This window comes from Sphaeramia orbicularis, chromosome 10 (genome assembly GCF_902148855.1).
Source record: "Sphaeramia orbicularis chromosome 10, fSphaOr1.1, whole genome shotgun sequence".
In the NCBI taxonomy this organism is placed as follows: Eukaryota; Metazoa; Chordata; class Actinopteri; order Kurtiformes; family Apogonidae; genus Sphaeramia; species Sphaeramia orbicularis.
Genome location: NC_043966.1, coordinates 4722807 through 4745658, shown reverse-complemented (window position 1 = coordinate 4745658; position 22852 = coordinate 4722807). Strand labels below are relative to the sequence as shown.

Here is a 22852-nt window from a genome sequence, read left to right as displayed (position 1 = left end):
AACCAACAGAACCCAGAAGAACCAAACAGAAACCAACAGAACCCAGAAGAACCAAACAGAAACCAACAGAACCCAAAAGAACCAAACAGAAACCAACAGAACCCAGAAGAACCAAACAGAAACCAACAGAACCCAAAAGAACCAAACAGAACCAAACAGAAACTAACAGAACCAAGGGTGGTGCAGTGGTAAAATACCTAGTTCTATCTTTAACTCTCATCAGTCTGTGAACTCACAAACGTCCTCATAAACATATATACATGTATTTGTTGATTTTATTGATTATTTAGTTTAATTATATTATTATCATTGTATTATTATTATTATTATTTTTATCATATTATATATTGCTATTATTATTCATTCATTCATTTTCTGAACCCGCTTTATCCTCACTAGGGTCACTGGGGTCTCTTGGAGCCTATCCCAGCTACATAGGGGTGAAGGCGGGTTCACCCTGGACAAGTCTCCAGTTCATCTCAGGGCTGAACATACAGAGACAAACAATCACTGTCACATTCACACCTATGGGCAATTTAGATTAACCAATTAACCTATTAGTGCATGTGTTTGGATTGTGGGAGGAAGCTGGAGTACCCGGAGAGAACCCACGCAGACACGGGGAGAACAAGCAAACTCCACACAGAGTGTGGAGTATTATTATTATTATTATTATCATTATTATTATTATTATTATTATTATTATTATTATTATAGTCGTTCATTGTCCCTCTAGTGGCCGTCAGTGGTATCCCTCTTTAACACACTAAGTCTGGGTCCTCAGTCCCTGGTGGACTGACCCGTTTCCCATCCCTGAGGCTCATCTGGACCCAGAACAGAACCGAACAGAACAGAACAGAACCGACTCCACTTCTACATCAGATGCTTAATGATGTATGGGTGAAAGGACCAAAGGTGTCCGTCCACTAACCGTCCTGACACTGAACCCACCAGAGACGGTTCAAAATAGAAGAAGTCAGCAGGACCACCACGCTGTGAACTCTGGGAACGAGCACCAAACCACACCCACTGAGTCACATGGTGTGAACATGAAGACTGCATTTGTCCCAGTGGACCAATCAGAGCTCAGATGGAAATATATATACATACATACATACATACATACATATATATATATATACATACATACATACATACATATATATATATATATATATATATATATATATATATATATATATATATATATATATATAAGGGGTGGGCAAGTTAACGCGTTATTACCGCGTTAACGCATTCATTAAATAACGTCGACAATTTTTTTTAATCTCACGTTAACGCCATTTTATTATTGTTCTGCCTTTCAAGCAAGTCTTAGCTGATTTATACATACGGACTCTTATTTTGAAACTCATGCTTTTATTTTGCCGGTCCACACACGGTGCTGTGTGTATGTGCAGCTGAGAGGAGAAAACCGGCGAACTTCACAAGTAATGCTGATGTTTAAGCTAATTTGTTTATGCAAGCAGTCGGAGATGGGTTGCTAATTCTTTCTGCAGGCTCATGCTAAGTTTATGTAAATTCATTGGTTGTGTTTAGGTCTAATATGTCAGCCTTTGAACTAACCTTTACTCATTTGCGATGTGAATGTTGTATTTGCAGTCATTTTATCTCGATGCTAACATGAATGGGAAAATCCATAGACACGCTAACGATTAGCATTTACAGGTTAATTAAAGATTTACACCGTCTTTTTATTCAGCAACAAAGGCTCACATCAGAGATATTTGATACTATTCATTCTTACAACAACTGAACATAAAATACTCACAGGCAAACGTTTTTGGGGCCATACAAACAGAGTGAAAGAAACATGTCTGTTAGTTCTATGTCCGAACTGACTACGGTAACACGGAAAGGACAAAACATACGTTAGTGCAACTTATTCTGACCACTTCAGGGCCCCTTTGGCTTGCTTTGAACAACTGAACATCACATATTAATGGGCTTATTAGTATTAGTACTGATTAGTGGGACTAAGACTCCTGTCAGTCACTCACAACTGTAAATACACTGGTGGGGACATGAACATGTGTAAAAGTAGTGGTTTTTTACATGGACATTTTCATTTTAAATGTCTTCAGATGGTGGGGGTGAGAAGGACACAGTTGTTTGGAAGCACTGACGTGGAATTATTTTTATCACCGGAGTACTTCCAGTCTGGAATATCACTGAAAGGCAATACACGCTGTTGATGCGTCCGTCCCCCCCCCCAACAACTATGCGATTAATCGCAATTAATAGCAGAAAGCCATGCAATTAATCACGATTAAAAATTTTAATCGCTGCCCACCACTAATATATATATATATATATTTTATATATATATATATATATATATATATATATATATATATATATATATATATTTATTTATTTATAGTTCTTTATTTCCATCAGCTTGTTTTTTCATCAGTTTGTTCTTTTCTTTCACTAGTTTTTTCTTTTTTTCTCCATCAGTTTGTTCTTTTTTCCATCAGTTTGTTCTTTATTTCCATCAGTTTGTTCTTTTTTTCCATCAGTTTGTTCTTTTTTTATCAGTTTCTTCTATAAATACGGTCTCAGACAGACGTCACCATAGGTCACTGATGACATGATGCACCTTTAAATCAGATTTAACGAGCTTCAGCTTCTTCCTCCGACCCCCGGCTTTGTTTTCTGTTCTTCACAGACACTGAAAATAACTGATTGTGAGTCAGACGCCACAGTTCAGGAACCGTGAACATGTTCTCAGGTCGTCCATTCGACCCTGGGGTGATTCAACAAACATTCATTTTACAGGTAAATGATGAAAATATGAAGTCAAGCAATTTTTTAAAAAAATCCCAATATTTTACATCAAAGCAGAAAACAAGTGCAAATAAAGGTAAGTTTTGTTTAATAAACTCATCAGACAGAAGGAAAGAACCCAGAAAATATTCATTTAAAAAGAAGGAAGAACAGACTTTAGACGGTTCTGTAAAACGGACTCAGACCAGGTCCTGAGTTCACTTCACTGTTTCATCTTTTCCATTATTTCAGGAACATTCGCTATAATTTACCTTTCTGGAGTGAACGGAGGAAAAGCCACATTCTTCCAAACAGAAGCTGATACTCACAGCAGATATGAGCGTCGACGGCGATGGCTGTTACTATGGCAACAGGTGATTGTCTTCACCACCACCACCCTGAGTTTAATGGACCCAAACATAGACAGAACGTCTCAGAGTGAATGGACATGCATGAGGACATATATGAGGACATGAATGAGAACGTATATGAGGACATGAATGAGGACGTATATGAGGACGTATATGAGGAGGTGCATGAGAACATACATGAAGATGTACATGAGGACGCACAAGAGGACACAAATGAGGACGTACATGAGGAGGTGCATGAGGACATACATGAGAACATACATGAAGATGTACATGAGGACGCACAAGAGGACACAAATGAGGACGTATATGAGGAGGTGCATGAGAACATACATGAAGATGTACATGAGGACGCACAAGAGGACACAAATGAGGATGTACATGAGGAGGTGCATGAGGACACACATGAGAACATACATGAGAACATACATGACGATGTGCATGAGGACACACATGAGGACATACATGAAGACACACGTGAGGATATACATGAGAATGTACATGAGGACATACATGAGGATACGCATGAGGACATGCATGAGGACATGCACAAGGACACGGATGAGGACGTGCATGAGGACGCAGATGAGGACGCTTTCAGGGACACTTGTCGGTGCATTGAGGAATGATTGGCAGTGCATTCAGGGGACACTTGACTGTGCGTTCAGGGACACCTAGCGTTGCGTTCGGGGACACTTCATGGTGCATTCAGGGTCAGACTGGGTGAAATCAGCCGTTTATCACATTAAAAAACAGACATGTAGGCACAAAAAGAGAACTGACATAAATGAGTGCGAGGCGTCGGCTAAACGCAGATTTACATGAAATCACACAAACCTGATTCATATTCACGGACGTTTGACAGAGATGTGGACGTTTTACATCAGTTCAACAGAAACAAACCTTAAATATTCATGAACGTCAGAAGGGTTGAGTTTGATTTCACTCCTATATTTGGACACAAATATGTCTACAAGGATGAGGACAGACCATGATGAGAACAGACCATGTCCATGATGAGAACAGACCATGTCCATGATGAGGACAGAGCATGTCCATGATGAGGACAGACCATGTCCATGATGAGGACAGACCATGTCCATGGTGGACACAGTGCTGTGGGAGCCCAGTGGTTTGGGTTTGACACGTGGACGTCCAGACTGAATGTGTTCCAGTCCCAGATCCAACAGGTTTAGTCCTGGTGGTCCAGGTCCGTCACACGTTCGTTCATCTGCATCAGTCACGTTAGCATCATGAGGATTCCCATGATCAGCTGATCCTGTTGCCGTGGTGATGGAAATGATAAGTCAGCAGTGTACCGTGATCAGACAGAACTGGCGTCTGTCTCCAGTTTCATCATGTAATAAAAGAACAGGCGTCATTTTTCTGAATGGAGGACACTGGACACCGGCTCCGCCCCCACCGTCCGGACGCCTTCACAAGTTCAGGAGGAAAATAAGAAAGAACCCTCTGGTATCTGGGTGAGCGGAATATGCACACCACACATCCACACTTTAACCCTGTGGTGTCCAGGTGAGTATATTAAACACACTTTAACCCTGTGGTGTCCAGGTGAGTATATTAAACACACTTTAACCCTGTGGTGTCCAGGTGAGTATATTAAACACACTTTAACCCTGTGGTGTCCAGGTGAGTATATTAAACACACTTTAACCCTGTGGTGTCCAGGTGAGTATATTAAACACACTTTAACTCTGTGGTGTCCAGGTGAGTATATTAAACACACTTTCCACTTCCTGTTCTTAAAGCTCAGATTATTTGAATTCAACACTTGTTCATTTGTGTCTGATCGTTTAAATTCTGATCCATCCACAAAATCCATCCCATAATAAACAGTGTTAAATTCCTACACTAACACCCTTCTACCAAGTGAGTAAAAAATACACACTGACACATTTAACATTTGACCTTGAACCAAAAAGAATAATAATATGAATCAGTGTTGGTGTGAATCACTGACAGATGACAGAAGGAAAAAATAAAAATAAATAAAAATATAATTTATGTGAAGAATATTGGGGAAAATGTTTGTGGTTTTTGCATCAAAACTATGGTTTGTTTCCATTTTAAACCTGTCATTTAAAGGGTTAATATGACAGTTATTGAATATGTGGTATTTTTGTTTATGGATCAAGTTGATGAAATATAAAAAGTTGAAAACCAGCTGTATAGGTCAGGGGTGGTCAGCCTGCGGCTCCAGAGCCTCATGCGTCTCTTCCTCCTCCTTGTCCGCTAGCATTTTTATGTGCGCTACTCATTCGACAATTACAGTAGATGAGCTGAATGGAGCAAATGTGCCTTCAACAACAAAAGTAAGGGCTCATTTCTGCTCTACGTTAAAGACGCAGATGCAGACGCAGATGCAGACGCAGACGCAGGCAGAGGGTTCTGTCCGTCCTTTGGATATTATTCACATAATTCTGTCCGTTTTCCAGGAGCTTGTGGATGTGAATATGGAGTGGTCCAACTGGGAACTGTGGAGGCAGTGTTGAGTTTTGAAGAGAATTATTTCCATAAATAGTGATACTTTTCATAGAGCGACTATGAGTGTAAGTACTGTGTACTTTTGGGGTAATCCTACAACAGATTCCCTTCCAAGCTACAAAAGTGGTTTTTTTCCTCTGAAATAGGCTTTAAGACTAAATTCAATAATGAATAAAATTATTTTTTCCAATAAGTACCTCATGAATTTGGTATATTTGGTATTAGTACTTCATATACTATCAGCACAAATACTATGAACTACTTTTACTGTGTACTTTCAGAGTAGTCATACTCCAGAATCCATTCCCCACTGCACTTCTGTTTGTTGTATTCAGTGGTTGTAACAGATAAAATATAAAAAAAGATTCAGACTTTTCAAAGTTTATAAGCCCTGTTTTTTTTTTGTGGCTCCAGACTGTTTTTTGGTGGAAGTGGGGGTAAAATGGCTGTGACTGATGATAAAGGTTGCAGACCCCTGGTATAAACCATGGTGATGTTCTTTGTGTTCTGTGCATATTATGGGCTGTCGGTGGTTAAAGGGTTCAACAGTATCTGATCAGATCATCAGTGGAACATTCTCTGGAACAGTGGCTTTGGTTCTTTGAACAACAGGAACATGTGTTCAGAACGTTCCTGGAGTTCACCGTTAGAGTCACATGACCTGAAACCATCCGACCAAACCTCGGCCCATTTGTGTTCTAACCTCCGTCATCAGATCCGACCCAAACACGCTCCTCTTCAGATCCACAGCTGTGACTCAGACGGCGCAGCTTTTCCACTTCCACTTGGAAATCAGTGGGAGTCATGAGAGCGTGAGCAGATAACGATGCTTCACAGGCGTTCATTTAGATTCACATCAGCGACACCCACTCCCACTAATAACAGCCCTGAAACATGACACCACTGCACAGCTTCACACACACACACACACACACACACACACACACACACACACACACACACACACACGGACCCAACCACCACCTATCACCAAAACATGGACCCAGTTCTGGTTCCACTCACACTCATGGACCAAACACAGTTTCAGGGACAGAACGGTTTCACGCTGAACACTGTTATCTATAAGAATTTAACGATTCTGATTCCATTATCGATTTTGCTTATTGATCCGATTCCTTATCAATTCTCTTATCGGTTCTCATTGGTTGAGGGAATAAAAGAGAACAAACGGTGTGTTTGCATTAACTGTCTTTTATATTTCCATCTGCACAGAAAATACAACATATACAGTATGTACATATAATGATAACAGATGATGCCTGGCCCGGTTCGGGGTGGGGGGTGGGGTGGGGGGGGTGTACAGTGAAAGTGAAACTACAGACTCTTTACTAATTCCTCTGTTGCTGCATTTCCACTACGTGGAACCGGTTCGACTCGGCCCATCTCCCATTGTTGTGCACCTCATTTCCTTTCCCCTACCTTCGGAAACTTGTATTTGAAGGGGTACAACGTTTGTTGCCCGCACTGGAACTGGAACTGGGCCCGGATGATGGCCTGGTGTTCACTCTGCCGCTAGATTCACAAGTGCCACTAAGTAGCGAATCAAAAGAATCACATGCTGTGGACAAATGTTTGAGCAGATTGGAGGGATTCCACCCTTTAGAAGAAATGGAAGCTCTGACAGTGTTCCAGTGGACCTGGTGTGGTCTGTTTAGACCTGGTGTGGTCTGTCTGGACCTGGTGTGGTCTGTCTGGACCTGGTGTGATCTATTTAGACCTGGTGTGGTCTGTTTGGACCTGGTGTGGTCTGTTTGGACCTGGTGTGGTCTGTCTGGACCTGGTGTGGTCTGTTTGGACCTGGTGTGGTCTGTTTGGACCTGGTGTGGTCTGTCTGGACCTGGTGTGGTCTGTTTAGACCTGGTGTGGTCTGTTTGGACCTGGTGTGGTCTGTTTGGACCTGGTGTGGTCTGTTTAGACCTGGTGTGGTCTGTCTGGACCTGGTGTGGTCTGTTTAGACCTGGTGTGGTCTGTTTGGACCTGGTGTGGTCTGTTTGGACCTGGTGTGATCTGTTTGGGCCTGGTGTGGTCTGTTTGGACCTGGTGTGATCTATTTAGACCTGGTGTGGTCTGTTTAGACCTGGTGTGGTCTGTTTGGACCTGGTGTGGTCTGTTTGGACCTGGTGTGGTCTGTTTGGACCTGGTGTGATCTATTTAGACCTGGTGTGGTCTGTTTGGACCTGGTGTGGTCTGTTTAGACCTGGTGTGGTCTGTTTGGACCTGGTGTGGTCTGTTTGGACCTGGTGTGGTCTGTTTAGACCTGGTGTGGTCTGTTTGGACCTGGTGTGGTCTGTTTAGACCTGGTGTGGTCTGTTTGGACCTGGTGTGGTCTGTTTAGACCTGGTGTGGTCTGTTTGGACCTGGTGTGGTCTGTTTGGACCTGGTGTGATCTATTTAGACCTGGTGTGGTCTGTTTAGACCTGGTGTGGTCTGTTTGGACCTGGTGTGGTCTGTTTGGACCTGGTGTGGTCTGTTTGGACCTGGTGTGATCTATTTAGACCTGGTGTGGTCTGTTTGGACCTGGTGTGGTCTGTTTAGACCTGGTGTGGTCTGTTTGGACCTGGTGTGATCTATTTAGACCTGGTGTGGTCTGTTTGGACCTGGTGTGGTCTGTTTAGACCTGGTGTGGTCTGTTTAGACCTGGTGTGGTCTGTTTGGACCTGGTGTGGTCTGTTTAGACCTGGTGTGGTCTGTTTGGACCTGGTGTGGTCTGTTTAGACCTGGTGTGGTCTGTTTGGATGTTTCTGCCTCAATGCTATGTTAGCTACGTTCTGACCAAAACAATGCAGTGTACATGTGACGTCATCGCGCATGTGCAACAAAGGCAGAATGGATAAGCAGAATCGTTGAGCAGGCAAACGATTCCAAGGAATGGAGCTACTGGGATCCAGTTCTCAAAAAGAACCGGTTCTCACTTCCCATCACTACTGCTATTGGATCTTCTTGGTGTTTTATCGATAACTCAGACAGATTTGGTTGGATTTCTTCTCTTTGATAGCCACCACAGTGGACCCCCCCCCAGTGGACCCTATGGACCTCTGCTTCTATCAGTATTATCAGTCGTCCACATGGGGGCGCTGTAGTGGAATGTCAGTTTTTTGGACATAAATCATCAATAATCAGCAGATTCAGATCAAATGTGGATTCTATTGATGTTCTTCCAAATGTCCATGTTCTACCGTCCACAGTTCATATGGGCTCAGTTTCAGTCACTAATGCCGTGTTTCTACTACGTGGTATCGGCTTGACTCGACTCGGCCTTTTTGTGTTTCCATTACGAAAAAGGGCCTGGAATCTAGTACCCGGTACTAGTTTTTTGGTATCACCTCCGCTGAGGTTCCAGGACTGGGGACCAGATCCTCAAAGGTGACGTGTACACACTGCAGACCACTGATTGGTCAGAGTCGTCTCTGTGACCCGCCCTTTTACAGAAAACAGATGCAGAAGTTGACAGTAAATATAGCGGCAGGTCAGTCCACATGATGACAGCCCATAAAACTACACCATGGTTGGAGGAGGTTCAGGCATAAAAATTCAGCGTGAGCTTGACGAGACAACACGCAACGAGCGAGTTTTCAGCAACTCTCAGCAGATGACACGGAAGTAACGCGCCGCATCGCTATGACGACCAGGTACTGTAAAGTCTGTAGTATCCTGTAATGGAAACAGTCTGCAGGAATAGGACCTGGTACCAGAGTCCAGTCCAGTCCAGTCGAGCCGGTTCCACATAGTGGAAACGCAGCATAAGTGGAGTTTAGTGTCCATTCTTCTGACACTATCAGGTCCATGTTCGAGGTTCTAGATGACTTTATTAATGCCTGTAGGTAGATTTGTTCTTCAGTCAGAGGACATGTCAAACACAGGACTCATACAGGACAGATGAAAAACAGCAAAGACATGGACATGTCCTCCTGCAGCTGATCAGGATTAAAACAGAATAAAAAAAAAAAGAAAAGAAACAGACTAAAAATGAAAAAATAAAAAACAGACTAAAAACTAGAAAAGCACTCAGAGAGCTGTTTGTCTGTTAGCAAGATAACTGAACACTTATGGACGGATTTGGGTGAAATTTTCAGGAAATGCTGAAGGAACAAATGATTACATTTTGGTGGTGATTCGGGGGGGGGGGGGGGGGGGGGGGGGGGGCTTGGTGGAGGTCTGCACTCTCTGAGTGCTTTTGTAGTTCCACCTGTTTGGACCCTAAAACACAGTAAAACAAAACCACTGAAGAAAAGAAACACAAACACAAACTCACAGCAGCTTTAATGAACCTGAAACAGACGCAGATTCGCAGCAGAACCTTTACCTAGAACCAGAGGTTAAAGGTTAATATGTGAACCTTTACCTAGAACCAGGGTTTAGGGGTTAAAGGGTTTTAACTCTATACAAGGACGTGTCTTCTGTTTCTCTGTAAACTCTTCGGTTCTAATCAGCTGAATGAAACGGTACCGACTAAAACCGCAAAAACACCAGAACCAAAGCAAACACTTCACTAAATGAACGACGGTCTGTTCACGGTGAGAAGAGGGAAATGGAGTTAAGTGTGTGTTTAAAGTGTGTGTGTTTAAGTGTGTGTTTTCAGTGTGTGTTTCCATATTCAGGCCCAGTAAACACACAACAGAAACCAGTGTCGGTGAAATCCTCAATGATTCGTCAACGCAGCTGGTACCAAAGAGCAGAACCCAGTGGGAACACACGGGGTCACGGCGCCCGTCACCCATCATTAACTAATTGTTCTGCACTCGGACGTGAAATGTGACATATTTGTTTGAGCGCTGGAGTCCAGATCCAAACGAAGGCTTTAGAGCTCCGACCAAACTGAGTAAAGTCCAAAGGGTTCAGGTTCTAACTGATGAAAGTCCCCCTTACCCCTTCCCTTGGCCTCCCCCCTTGGCCCTCCCCCTTGGCCCTCCCCCTCACCCACACATTTGTGTGTTTCTTTGCTTGCTGCTGCTCGTTTTTGTTGTGTTTACCTCCATCTGACCAATGATTGGAACTGAATTATGGGAAATTTATCAGAACCCTGTGTTTGTAGTGTGGTCCTGTAGAGGGTCAAACAGCCCCTCCCCCTTGGTCCCTCCCCTCCGACTCATCGAGAATCGGGACACCCCTACCCCTTCACATGAACGCACAAAATGAAGGGGGAGGGGCCAAGGGCTGAAATGGGATTGGACCATGGACTTCTATGTGTTTCCTCACTGAGGTCAGAAGTAAAAAAAAAAAAAAAGAACAGAGATATGCAAACAAACAAAACATCTACTGTTTTTCCCGTCGAGTTAATGTGCAGCTGGTTCCATATTATTATATTATATTATATTCATTACACATTATGTTTGTGTGAATATTCATTAAATCGTTGTTTTCTGTGCTCCACATTTTCATTGGACCATTGTACTTTTTCATTTACTGCTTTTATACAGATATGTACAGCCCCCCCCCCCCCATTTAAAGACTGAAGGAAAAGCCTGAAGGGGATTATGCTTCTGATTTATAATTAAATTCATTCATGTTCTAAAAGCCTAAATATGCAGTGAGTCCAATTATCCATCATTTTTGCTCATTTTGCTGATCAGTATGATCAAGTTTTTGTGCTTTTGTGAATTATTTGGATTATTGGAATCACTTCTGTTCTTTTCATTAGATATTTCTGTACATTTTTGGTCTTTTGTTCATTAATTCTTCTCATTACTTTTGTCGTTTATGTTCATTCTGTTGATAATTTTGGTTAATTTCATTCATTGTTCTTTTCTTTTCTGTCATTTTTGTTCCTTATGTTGAATAAATTGGTCAGTTTTTAGTTTGCTTTGGTTTAGTTTGTTGATTACTTTGGTTATTTTGTTCCTTACTTTTCCTCACTTTTTCTTTCTCGTTTATTTGTTTAGACATTTTCTCATCATGTAATCTGACTTTCGTCACTCTTATTTTCCTGGAAAACATTTGATGTTACATTGGCCTGAACGAACTGAGCTCAAACACCTGGGATTTAAATGCACTTCATTTGTGTTTGAATTTTCCAACTCTTCCACCGGTGCTTCGTGTTTTGTGGGTGTTTTCTGTTTTGTTTTGTTTTTGCAGTGTTTTTTGGGTGTTTTCTGTTTTTTTCCGGGGTGTTTTTCTGGGCGTTTTGTGGGTGTTTTCGGGGTAATTTGTGGGTGTTTTCTGGGTGTTCTCTTGGTGTTTTCTGGGTGTTTTGTGGTTGTTTTCTGTTTTTTTTTCTGGGTGTTCCATGGGTTTTATCTCTCAGCCCCATCACCATCGTCATCACGTGGACTCCAGGATGCGGTTCTGATCCCAGTCCTCAGGCTCCACCAGTGGTAAATCTTTTCAGAGGATGTGAAAGAGGAAGCTGATGGAGGTTCTTTAGACTGAAAGGAACAGATTAAAGGCGCCACGTGGCTCAAGTGTTATCAGCGACAGGTGGATAATCACCGCGTCAAGCCTTGACTGAAGAGGCTGAAAACGCTGCGTAATGGAGCATTGACACCCCAACACGCCGAGCCTGACCCCCCTGCCGAGGCCAACCCCCAAACCCCCCACCCCCTCCACCACCACTATCTGGAGGATAATGACAGATCCAGAGACGCTCCACGCCGCCTCTGTCAGCTCGTAGATATGATCCCGCCGCCGCTGCTCAATGGGCGCCTGTTGGCTTTTCTTTTGCGGCTCAGGCTCGTGCATCGGCATGAATGGACGACTCGGTACTGAGATTATGTAAGCAGGCGTTGAATGAATTATTCAGCCTGTGAGACAAAAGCGCCGGTGCTGAGTCTGCCAAGCCTCGGTCTGAACAACAGCCGCCGAACGTCTTCACATGGAGAAAAAAAACACACAGACGACAGAGTCTGACGGAGAAAAGAATGAATCCACAGTATTTACGGGTGGATTCAGGAGCAGAAACGAACCAAACGCACTTCAACTGCATCTGTCACCAACACACAGCCTGTGTTTAACTCCATGTGTGACAGAAATAACAGGAAAGCAACACCAGTCAAGAAACAGTTTCTGTAACAACAGTCGTAACATCTGTATCTGACTAATACATGAGCATTTGTTGAGAAGACATTGATGCATCTAGGGAAATGTCCTGAAGCAAAACCATGAATGTGTTCAACCATGTGTTCAGGTAAACAAACATTAGGGTTTTACTTTTAAAACTAGAAAAGCACTCGGAGAGCGCAGACCTCTGCCAAGGCAGATCAGCGCCCCCCCCCCCCACCCAATCATCACCAAAATGGAATCATTTGTTCCTTGTGCCAGTATCAACATTTCCTGAAAATTTCATCCAAATCCATAACTTTTAGAGTTATCTTGCTAACAGACAAACAAACAAACAAACAAACCCCAATGAAAACATTACCTCCACAAATATCAGAAATGAAAAAAAAAGAAAAAAATCCAAATGAACAGATCTATATTACGACTGCGTATTAGCGCCAGATAGGAAAAATAAAAACAGTTGTCACTACGAGAATAAAGTCATCATATTTCGTGAATAAAGCCATAATATGACAAGAATAACATCGTAATTAAAAAACTTCCAGTCAGTTCCTCCTCCACTAAACAGGTCATTTACTCCAAATCTGTTCGGTTCTTACGACGAAACAAACCCAAACGTGTCCGAACTGTTTTTGAAGTCCTTCAACTAACACTAATGTGTTGATGGTGGGCGGGGCTAATAGGCTCAGTATTTGGTGGGTGGGGCTAATAGGCTCAGTATTTGGTGGGCAGGGCTAATAGGCTCAGTATTTGGTGGGTGGGGCTAATAGGCTCAGTATTTGGTGGGTGGGGCTAATAGGCTCAGTATTTGGTGGGCGGGGCTAATAGGCTCAGTATTTGGCCTTTGTGCAAAAACCCCAAATGAGAGTAGAACCTCACAGAATGTTCACAGTTCTCCGTTATCAGACCAGTGGGAACGACTGTATTCTCAAAATATGATGGCATTATTCTCATAATATTATGATTTCACTCTCATAAAACTATGACTCTTTTTGTATTCGACTTTATTCTCATAAAATTGCAGGTTTTATCTCGATATTTTCCGACTTTATTCTCATAGTGACAGGTGTTTTTATTTTCTTCTGTGGCCCTAATCTAGAACAGCCTTGAACCGATCGCTCATTGAACATAGTTTTACTGTCATATGACGCTGTTTGCGCGGTCTTCGTATTCACATTGTACAAAAATCGAAGATCGATTTGTCGAGGTGTCCTAGTGTCAGTGCAGGAGATCCAGACGCTCTGGAGACATGACCACAGTGGAACTGAACCAACTGGAGTTGGTGTAAAAACCAAAATGACCTGAAAATAGAGTCTGAAGAACGTAAAACTCCAGAGCGTTGATTTAAAGCTGCAGCGACAGATAAAGCCGATAACTCAGCGCCTGCAGACGGATCCTTTTCAGATCCTTCAGCCTCTGTTTTTACTCAACACTTATGGAAAGTTTGAGCTCCACCTGCACCAGAAAACCAGGAGAAGAACAGCTGTAATGGACCAGACAAACAACCAGGTAGAACCCAGTCTGAGACCCTCAGATCCTCCAACAAACACATGGAACGCATTAAATATTTAGCAGAAAACACTTCATTGTCGAGTCAAACACTTGTGATTTCACACAGAAGAAGGTGGAGAACTGAATGGATCTGACGCAGTGTCAATTATTCCAACCATCTGGAACATTATGCAACGCTAACAAATAATCACACATGATGAACCAAACCCCGTTCAACCCTTGGCCCTGCCCCTTGAACCACAGTTGGAAGGTGAGGCAGCGCCCACTCATCCACTCATCCACTCATCCACTCATCCACAGCGGTTCTTACCTCTCACTGCCGAGCTCCTCCATCTCCGGCATCGGGCCTGAAGCGCTGACATTCATGTGACCATCAATGCAGAGACGCCCTGAAGACAGAAACCAGGGTTAGCAACACTGTCCAGAACACCACCCAGAACACCACCCAGAACACCGTCCTAAAACAACGTCTAGAACACTGTCCAAAACATTGTCCAGAACACCACCTAGAACACCACCCAAAACACCTTTTACTTTTCTCCCATTAAACCGAGGAGAAACATTGGATCTGTCATTCTTATTTCTAGGTTATTCTGGGATTATTTTACTGGTCTGATCAGTAGAATAGAAATAAAAATAATAACCATAGAATTTGACACCCATGAATTTTTCAGATTCATCCCATTGGCCGGACTGAAACCTTCAGGGGGCCAGTTTGGACCACAGACCGTATGTCTGACACCCCTGACCTCAGTGTTTGAATCTGTGGTGGAAAACGACTCAAATATGAATAAAACAGTGAAACTGGGGTGAAAACATCTGATCTAATGTTATTTTTCATCCTGTATCCATGGTTACAGCTAACAGCAGTGACATCATACATGTCTGAATATGCGAGGTTAAAGGTCGCCGTGGTGACATATACCACCGTCCACATCCATGGTCGTCATGTTGGAGCGTATACGTCCACCTGTCAGGACGGTTTATCCTCAGATGAAGGAACCACCGACCCAGGTCCGCATCACATGGACTTGCACATGTCACCACGGAAACGCTAACATAACATGAAACCGTACATGTCATCACGGAAACGCTGACGTCATGGAAACGCTGACATCACATGGACTCCTATATGTCACCACGGAAACGCTGACATCCCATGGACCCATCCATGTCACCATGGAAACGCTAACATCACATGGACTCGCACATGTCACCACGAAAACGCTAACATAACATGAACCCATACATGCCACCACGGACACGCTGACGTCATGGAAACGCTGACATCACATGGACTCCTATATGTCACCACGGAAACGCTGACATCCCATGGACCCATCCATGTCACCATGGAAACGCTGACATCACATGAACCTGTACATGTCACCACGGAAACGCTAACATCGCATGGACCCGTCCATGTCACCATGGAAACGCTGACACCTACCACTGTGAACGTATGAAACCGATAAGAACATGAGATGGAGACCAAGACGCTCTGTTCCATTTATGAGGTTAGACACATAATTCTAATAACAGCTACATTTATGAATAAACATTTATGTATATTTCTTTAATTATACTGATAATAATATAATGGATTTGATTTCTATCGCGCTTTTCAAAGTGTCCAAAGTGCTTCACATTATTCATCCATTATTCATTCTCACTGTGGTGGTGTTAAACTACGTTCATATGCACAGCTGTCCTGGGGCAGACTGGTGGAGGCGGGGCAGACTGGTGGAGGTGTGGCTGAAAATAGCCCCTCCCGCCACCACCAAACATTCACACACTGGAGGTAAACTGGGTGAAGTGTCGGGCCCAAAGACACAACGGCATATACCTGGGACAGAGAAGGATTCGAACCGCCAACCCTTCAGTTATTGGACCCACTCCTCTAGTACAAGGGGGGGGTTACAGGGGGGCCAAACATGAGGCCAGTCCTCCGACAATATACTCAACTCATGATTCAATATAATTTTTTCACAAATGTTTTTAACATATATTTTCTATTTTTTATAATAATATATATATATATATATATATATATATATATATATATATATATATATATATATATACATACACATACACATATATACATATACATATATACATATACACATATATATATATATATATATATATATATATATATAAAAGGTGCAAAGACCGATTCTGTCTTTAACACCTGATGTCACACTTGAAAAACACTAGTGCATTCTGGGTAGTTGTGTCCATTTTGAAGAGTAATGTGATAAACAAAGCTGCGTGTCAGAAATCAGATCAGATTTAATGACTGTTGTGTAAAATAAAATAACACTGACTGGTTCTGTTTGGATCATATGTTTCCATGTGAACATAGGTTAACCCTCTGGTTCTGGTTCTGGTTCTGTATCTGGTTCTGGTTCTGTGGGGTTAACCCTCTGGTTCTGGTTCTGTGGGGTTAACCCTCTGGTTCTGGTTTTCTACGGATCCGTTTCCTCTGTTTTCCTACTCCTTCCAGAACACTGTGCTTCCGTTCTTGCTCCTCCCGTTACCATCTGCAGGCTTTGGTTTCTGAACAGATCAGGTTCTTCCTTCATCTCACACTAACGGACAGAACCTTTACCTGGAACAGATGGACCCAGACCGTGGACGTCAGCACCAGTTAAAGACCAATGACAAACACTGACGAAGAACCGATTTAACGACCACAGAGGAGTCCAGTCAGCTCCAATTATAGAACAGAGCAGAACAGAACAGAATATTACAAAATAAGAAAAGAAAGTAGAATAGAATATAAAATTCTACAAAAAGTAAAATTAGAATAGAACTAAAAGTAAAATAACAATAAAAAAAAATAGACACAATATGAACAGACACAATATGAACAGTATGTATATCTATGAACTCAAGTCTATAAAAATGACACTTTTATGTTTGCTAAATATTGAATAAATATTCCATTATTGTAGCAGAATAGAAGATTATTTCACAACTTACTGCACATAATTCCCAAGTATTTATGAGAAAACAGCTCAAGTCAAATACATCTAATGACTGAAACATAAACACACATTTAGGACTTATTTAAAGCAGAAATTATTCATTGTTTACAGCAAATATTTGATTTTCTAAACAGGAGGAGGAGGAACGTTTTAGATTTCAAGGCCCTGGTTCTAATGTTCTGTTGAATATTTTTATCAGAAATCCTGGATTTGTCCTGAATCTGACGGATGAAACATATGTTTGTCATCACTAGTTCTACATTAGACACAGATTATTCAGCTCATATACTGCGGATAATAATGGGCAAAAGTAACGACTCAAAAAATAAATAAAAAATGACTTCCACATAGTTTTTAATTCATTCATCCACATTTATTTATCAGAGGATAATTAGAATTCAGATTTATTAATTATTTTATTTATTTATTTATTTATGGATTTGACTTAAACATTCATTTCATTTCAGACACGTATCATACATATACATGTCTTAAATGACATGACTTCTGTCTGTTTAACCTAAACCATCTACTGATCTAAACTGTTTAATACCTGTTGATCCACTAATCCTATCCATCCATGTCAATAATTGGTGTCAGTAATAAATTAAATGAAGAAAGATGGATAAAATACTTACAAAGTAAAAAATACAGTGAAAATATATGCACAAAAATGGACTAAAATGAAGTAAAACAAAGCAAAATAAGCAACAAAATGAACAAAAACACTCAAAGTGATCAACAAAACCCTTCAAGTCTGGAGGAAACCCACACCTGAGCCCTCAGTGGGTCCTGGTCCTGGTCCTGGTCCTGGTCCTGGTCTCATACATCAGTGTTCCTGTGGTCATCACCATCTGCTGTGGGCCCATTAACCTGACGCTCAGAGGGGGGTGGGGTGGGGTGGGGGGTGGAGCCATGGTGAGACCTGTCAGAGTCCGTGGACCTGAACCAGGACCTCTGGCAGCCGCTCAGGACGCCACACGGGTCAGCGCCGGTCTGGATGTGGACCAGAACCACCGTCAGACCCAAATGAACCTCCATCCAAACTCATCTGCATTCTGTCGTCATGGAGACACCACGCAGCTGAACACAGAACCATTGGGTCCGTTTCCATGACGATATCAACCCTATAATCAGACCTGATGTGTTTACTGTCCGTTCAGGAATAGGATCATCCACAAACCCTGGTTTAGACCTGGTTTAGATCTGGTTTAGACCTGGTTTAGACCTGGTTTAGACCTGGTTAGTTCTGTTAGTGTTCTGTTAGTGTTGGTTTCATGGTTCGTTTCAGTTCTGTTTCCGTTTCTACTCAGATTTAATTAATGCTTCTTTTGCTGCTGAATGTTTCATTGACGTCACCAGTTTTTCTCTCAGTTTAATTTTCTTTTTCTTTCTTTCTTTCTTTCTTTCTTTCTTTCTTTCTTTCTTTCTTTCTTTCTGTCTTTCTGTCTTTCTTTCTTTCTTTCCCTGCTCTGTTTCAAATGTGGACTTTCAGAAAAACAAACCCCAGATGTTAGAGGACGGACACATTCAGTTCAAGTGGTTGAATATAAACACAGAGACGCTGGAGTCACCGCGGTGGTCCAAACACGTCCAAACGTCCACCTGAACGTCCAAACATGTCCAAACATGTCCAAACACGTCCAAACGTCCACCTGAACGTCCAAACATGTCCGAACGTCCACCTGAACGTCCAAATACGTCCAAACGTCCACCTGAACATCCAAACACGTCCAAACACATCCAAACGTCCACCTGAACGTCCAAACACATCCAAACGTCCACCTGAACGTCCAAACACGTCCAAACGTCCACCTGAACGTCCAAACATGTCCAAACGTCCACCTGAACGTCCAAACATGTCCAAACACGTCCAAATGTCCACCTGAACATCCAAACGTCCACCTGAACGTCCAAACATGTCCGAACGTCCACCTGAACGTCCAAATACGTCCAGACGTCCACCTGAACGTCCAAACATGTCCAAATGTCCACCTGAACGTCCAAACATGTCCAAATGTCCACCTGAACATCCAAACACGTCCAAACGTCCACCTGAACGTCCACATCAGTCCCTGAAGGTCCGCTCTTCAGCTGCTCAGTGAAACCACACCACTGTCCGTCTGTGAGCCGGATTACGTTACCGTGGAAACGAGCCAACGCCATCCGAGCAGGACGTATTTATCCGACTGCATCTAATGTTACAGAAAACACCGACACAATCCTCCGAAACAGTGAAAGGAATCAGTATGAGTTCATCTGTCGATACGTGAATGAAGACGCACACGAATGAACGGAGGGTTTTTCCAACATCAGGACGTGAACGTGAACGTGAACGTGAACGCATCCTATCATTAAACCGACATCAGATCCAAAAACTGATAAAACACAAGAACTGGATAAATAGGATCTAAAAAAACAACGACCAGAACATAAAACAAATACAAGCCAGTGCAAATAATACACAGAACCATGGAAACAGTAGAACATACGGTAGAACATATGCTAGAGCATACGGTAGAACGTAAGGTAGAACGTATGGTAGAATGTACAGTAGAATATAAAGTAGAACGTACAGTAGAACGTAAGGTAGAACGTAAGGTAGAACATACGGTAGAACGTACAGTAGAATGTAGGTTAGAATGTACAGTAGAACATACGGTAGAACACACGGTAGAACATATCGTAGAACATATGGTAGAACGTACAGTAGAACATATGGTAGAACATATGGTAGAACATACGGTAGAACGTACAGTAGAATATAAAGTAGAACGTACGGTAGAACGTACAGTAGAATGTACGGTAGAATGTCGAGTAGAACATACGGTAGAACATACAGTGGAACATACGGTAGAACATATGTATTATCTGTGAATGGCTCTGGTAGTCGACTGCATCTGCCTTTAACGAAACATTTAAACAATTAATGGATAAAAACAGCCACAGATGGAGGTTAATGTGACCCCGGTCCAGTCCAGTCCAGTTTAGTCCAGTCCAGTTAAGTCCAGTCCAGTTTAGTCCAGTTCAGCCCAGTCCAGTTGAATCCAGTCCAGTTTAGTTCAGTCCATTTATTTCTCTTGTATTTCATCATCGGTGCTGACTCTAATCGTCCGTTTACATCAGATCATAAATCCTGTGTTTATTATGTCGGTCTTTTCTTCATCCACTCTGTTCTTTATCATCATGTAAACAGGAGAATGATGACTGGACGTGTTTTATGGACTGAGATACAGAACTGGAGCAGAGGAAACACAGACCAGGAAACAGGAAGTGATGTCACAACTGAAGATGAAGGGAACCAAAGACAATAATAATAATAGAGGGTTTGGACTTAGGGGTTCAGGTCTGGACTCTGGGGTCCGGGTATGGACTCAGGGGTTCGGGTCTGACCTACGACCCCCCCTGGGTTTGGTTTTATTTAACAGTTGTAATTAAATTAATGCTGCAGCTGGTTCTGGTTCTGGTTGTGGTTCTAGTTGTGTTTCTGGTTCTGGTCTCAGTTAAATTCTTGGCTGTGACAGTGGGTCCTGCAGAACCCTGTGAACCCTGGGCTGGTTCTCCTTTTTCATTTAAATGCTAATGTGGTTCTGATGAGCGTCTGGAGGCTGGTCTCCTCCAGTTCCACTTTGGTTTAAACATTATTCACATGGATTATTCAGCTTCTGTCTAATTTAACCCTTCAGGACCCGCCCACAGAGCTGCTTTAACCACCGACAGACCATAATATGCACGGCACCACACTAATGTCAGAGGGGTTCTGTACAGTTGGTTTGGACCTTCTTTATATTTCATCAATTTGATCCATAAAAAAAAAAATAAATTCAATAACTGATGACTTTAAAATGTAAACAAAACATGTATCTGATGCAGAAAACACACATTTTAACAACATTCTTCATATAAATTATATATATATATTTTTTTTTTACGTTTTCCTTCTGTCATCTGTCAGTTATTCACACACACACACACTGGTTCATATTCTTATTCTTTTTGGTTCTAGGTCAAATGTTAAATGTGTCAGTGTGTATTTTGTACTCACTTGGTAGAAGGGTGTTAGTGTAGGAATTTAACACTGTTTATTATGGGATGGATTTAGTGGATGGATCAGAATTTAAACAATCAGACACAAATGAACAACTGTTGAATTCAAATAATCTGAGCTTTAATAACATGTGAAGTGTGTTTAATACGTTCACCTGGATACAAAAGTCCAACTCATGTTCAGGTTCCACATTCAGTTTAATCTGATCTAAACTGGGCCGGAACCAGAACATGAATATAAATAATAGAATAAGAACCGATAAATAATGTCAATGCAAAAGTTTTCTATGTGAGAGAAAGAGAAACATTAGCAGTTTTAATTATTTATAGTGTATTCTGATAGTATTTGACTGGTTCTGACCCACTTGAGACTGAACTGACCAATAATAGCTTGAACATCCTTGATTGTTAATTTCTGCTGTTTAATTTTTTCATTTCACACATTCATCCCATGGACCGGACTGGACCCTTTGGTGGACCGGACTGGACCCTTTGGTGGACCGGACTGGACCCTTTGGTGGACCAGATTGGACCCTTTGGTGGACCGGAATGAACCCTTTGGTGGACTCGACTGGACCCTTTAGTGGGTCAGACCGCACCCTTAGGTGGGCCACATGGGACCCTTTGGTGGACCGGTGTTGGCCCCAGGCCACATGTTTGACACCAGTGTTTTAAAGGTTAAAGCAGTGCTGAAGGTTCTGCTGTTCTGGTCCAAACACAAAGTCACACAGTTGTTGTTGTTCAGTGTTTGTTTCATTTCCATAATTTATCCAAACTGCTGCTTCAGGTTTGTTAAAGCATCGATCGAAGATCTGAGATGAATAATTATGGAGAACGAGGACAAAAACAGACCATAATGAAAGAGGGGGAGGAGAGGGAGGAAGGAGGGGAGGGGGAGGAGGAAGGAGGAGTGGATGTCAAAGCACAGACCTTTCTGTTTCCATCAGACGGATGAACAGAACTGACTGTAGAACCAGAACCAGATCAAGGCCTCGAACTCAAAAGAAGAAGGAACCAGAAAGAAGATCAAGCATCTGAGTCACATGACCAGGTCTGTACGGAAACTAACCCTGTGGTGTCCAGGTGAGTATATTAAACACACTTTAACCCTGTGGTGTCCAGGTGAGTATATTAAACACACTTTAACCCTGTGGTGTCCAGGTCAGTATATTAAACACACTTTAACCCTGTGGTGTCCAGGTGAGTATATTAAACACACTTTAACCCTGTGGTGTCCAGGTGAGTATATTAAACACACTTTAACCCTGTGGTGTCCAGGTGAGTATATTAAACACACTTTAACCCTGTGGTGTCCAGGTGAGTATATTAAACACACTTTCCACTTCCTGTTATTAAAACTCAGATTATTTGAATTCAACAGTTGTTCATTTGTGTCTGATCGTTTAAATTCTGATCCATCCATTAAATCCATCCCATAATAAACAGTGTTAAATTCCTACACTAACACCCTTCTACCAAGTGAGTACAAAATACACACTGACACTGGTCCAGCGTAATCATCAGTGAATAAATCAGTGGGTAAATCAGTGTGTAAATGCGGTCCTTTGGGTGGGGGCAGCCGTCTGGTTTCTCTGTAAACACTAACTCTCAGGAACACAT

General features: G+C 42.2%; 1 protein-coding gene across 1 annotated transcript in view; it reads right to left on the bottom strand.

Moving 5' to 3' along the window:
* The window catches only part of htr4 (5-hydroxytryptamine receptor 4), a 136205-nt gene that overhangs the window by 78499 nt on the left and 34854 nt on the right, over window positions 1-22852 (bottom strand). Inside the window, exon 2 of the mRNA XM_030145418.1 lies at window positions 14503-14581. Within this exon, the coding sequence (XP_030001278.1) occupies window positions 14503-14558 (56 nt within the window). The 5' untranslated portion in view covers window positions 14559-14581. The remainder of the gene's footprint in view (window positions 1-14502; window positions 14582-22852) is intronic.